The 1,039-nt window shown below is 40.8% G+C and overlaps 1 protein-coding gene across 1 annotated transcript in view; it reads left to right on the top strand.

The window, feature by feature from the left end:
* Positions 1 to 969, top strand: part of tsc1b (TSC complex subunit 1b) — a gene marked incomplete in the record, with an annotated part of 33,693 nt that extends 32,724 nt beyond the window's left edge. The window contains 1 exon segment of the mRNA XM_014002437.1: positions 1 to 969. Within this exon segment, the coding sequence (XP_013857891.1) occupies positions 1 to 82 (82 nt within the window).
* Between the last annotated feature and the right edge of the window lie 70 nt (positions 970 to 1,039).

The raw sequence follows: 1,039 nt of genomic DNA, 5'->3' as shown, positions 1-1,039 counted from the left end.
GGGCCAGGCGGGGGCGGGGCGCCCTCGACAGCAGCAGCTAAAGATCATGGACTACAACGAAACGCACCACGAGCACAGTTAGGGGGGGGGGGCGTGAAAACCAGGGGAGAGACTTGAGACGGAGAAAAGCTACAAAAACACAAAGTTCACAAATCTTTGGCATTCAGTGTTATTTGTCCCGTTTTTCTGAGTGGACAGCAGGAATTCCCAACAAAACTCTTCCTTTTTTTAATCATTTAAAACGAAAAAGAAGAAAACATCCAGTGTTTGAGTTGAACGATAAGCTAACAGGAACCTCATGCAGTTCTGTACGTGWCAAACTGTGAATCTCTTTTTTTCACTTCAGACAAAAAAAATCAGCTTTATTTAACCCAGAAGAGCGCCTCATGAAGGAAATTATGTTCTTTAATACCTCCAGTCTGTTTTTTGTTCCTTTTTTTAGTGCAGTTTAATCCCGTCGTCGTCTGGAAGGAGAGTGTAACAGGTTTTAACAAAATAAAAGCATAAACCGAAGAGACTTTTCAAAATAAMTTGTTTAATTTAATGAAATGTCATATTGACCCCCAGCTGCAGCTGTTTTATTACATTTAAACGACACAAAAACGTCCTTTTGCGTAAAGATTCATGTTTCAACGGGTCCGATGCGTTTCCTTCCTGGACTTCTGATAATCCACTTTGTTTTTGTTTTTGTTGTTTTTTATTATTATTTTTCTAAAGAGTCAAAGTGATGAAAGCCGTTAGAAGCCTGTTGTCCACTGGGAACTCCTGCTGTCGCTTCCTCCTGCCTTCGCTATCTAAAGCATGTTCAACAACCCTCTTCAGTAACTACAGCAAACCCGGACCGCGGGTCCAATCAGCACAAACGGACGGAACCAGAACTCTGCTCGGGAAGCAAACAGGAAGTTCTTGAAGCGGTGGCTTGTGTTTAACTGTGAACAATAAAGATCGTCTTCGATGTTTTGCACTACAGCTCCGTCTTCCTCCTTTCCATCTTTGGCTTTTTATTTTATTTTATTTTATTTTATTTTATTTTGTTTTA

Source organism: Austrofundulus limnaeus, unplaced genomic scaffold (assembly GCF_001266775.1).
Source record: "Austrofundulus limnaeus strain Quisiro unplaced genomic scaffold, Austrofundulus_limnaeus-1.0 Scaffold13, whole genome shotgun sequence".
Classification (NCBI taxonomy): domain Eukaryota; kingdom Metazoa; phylum Chordata; class Actinopteri; order Cyprinodontiformes; family Rivulidae; genus Austrofundulus; species Austrofundulus limnaeus.
Note: the sequence above shows the minus strand (reverse complement) of the source record. Positions and strands in the feature narration are given on the sequence as shown.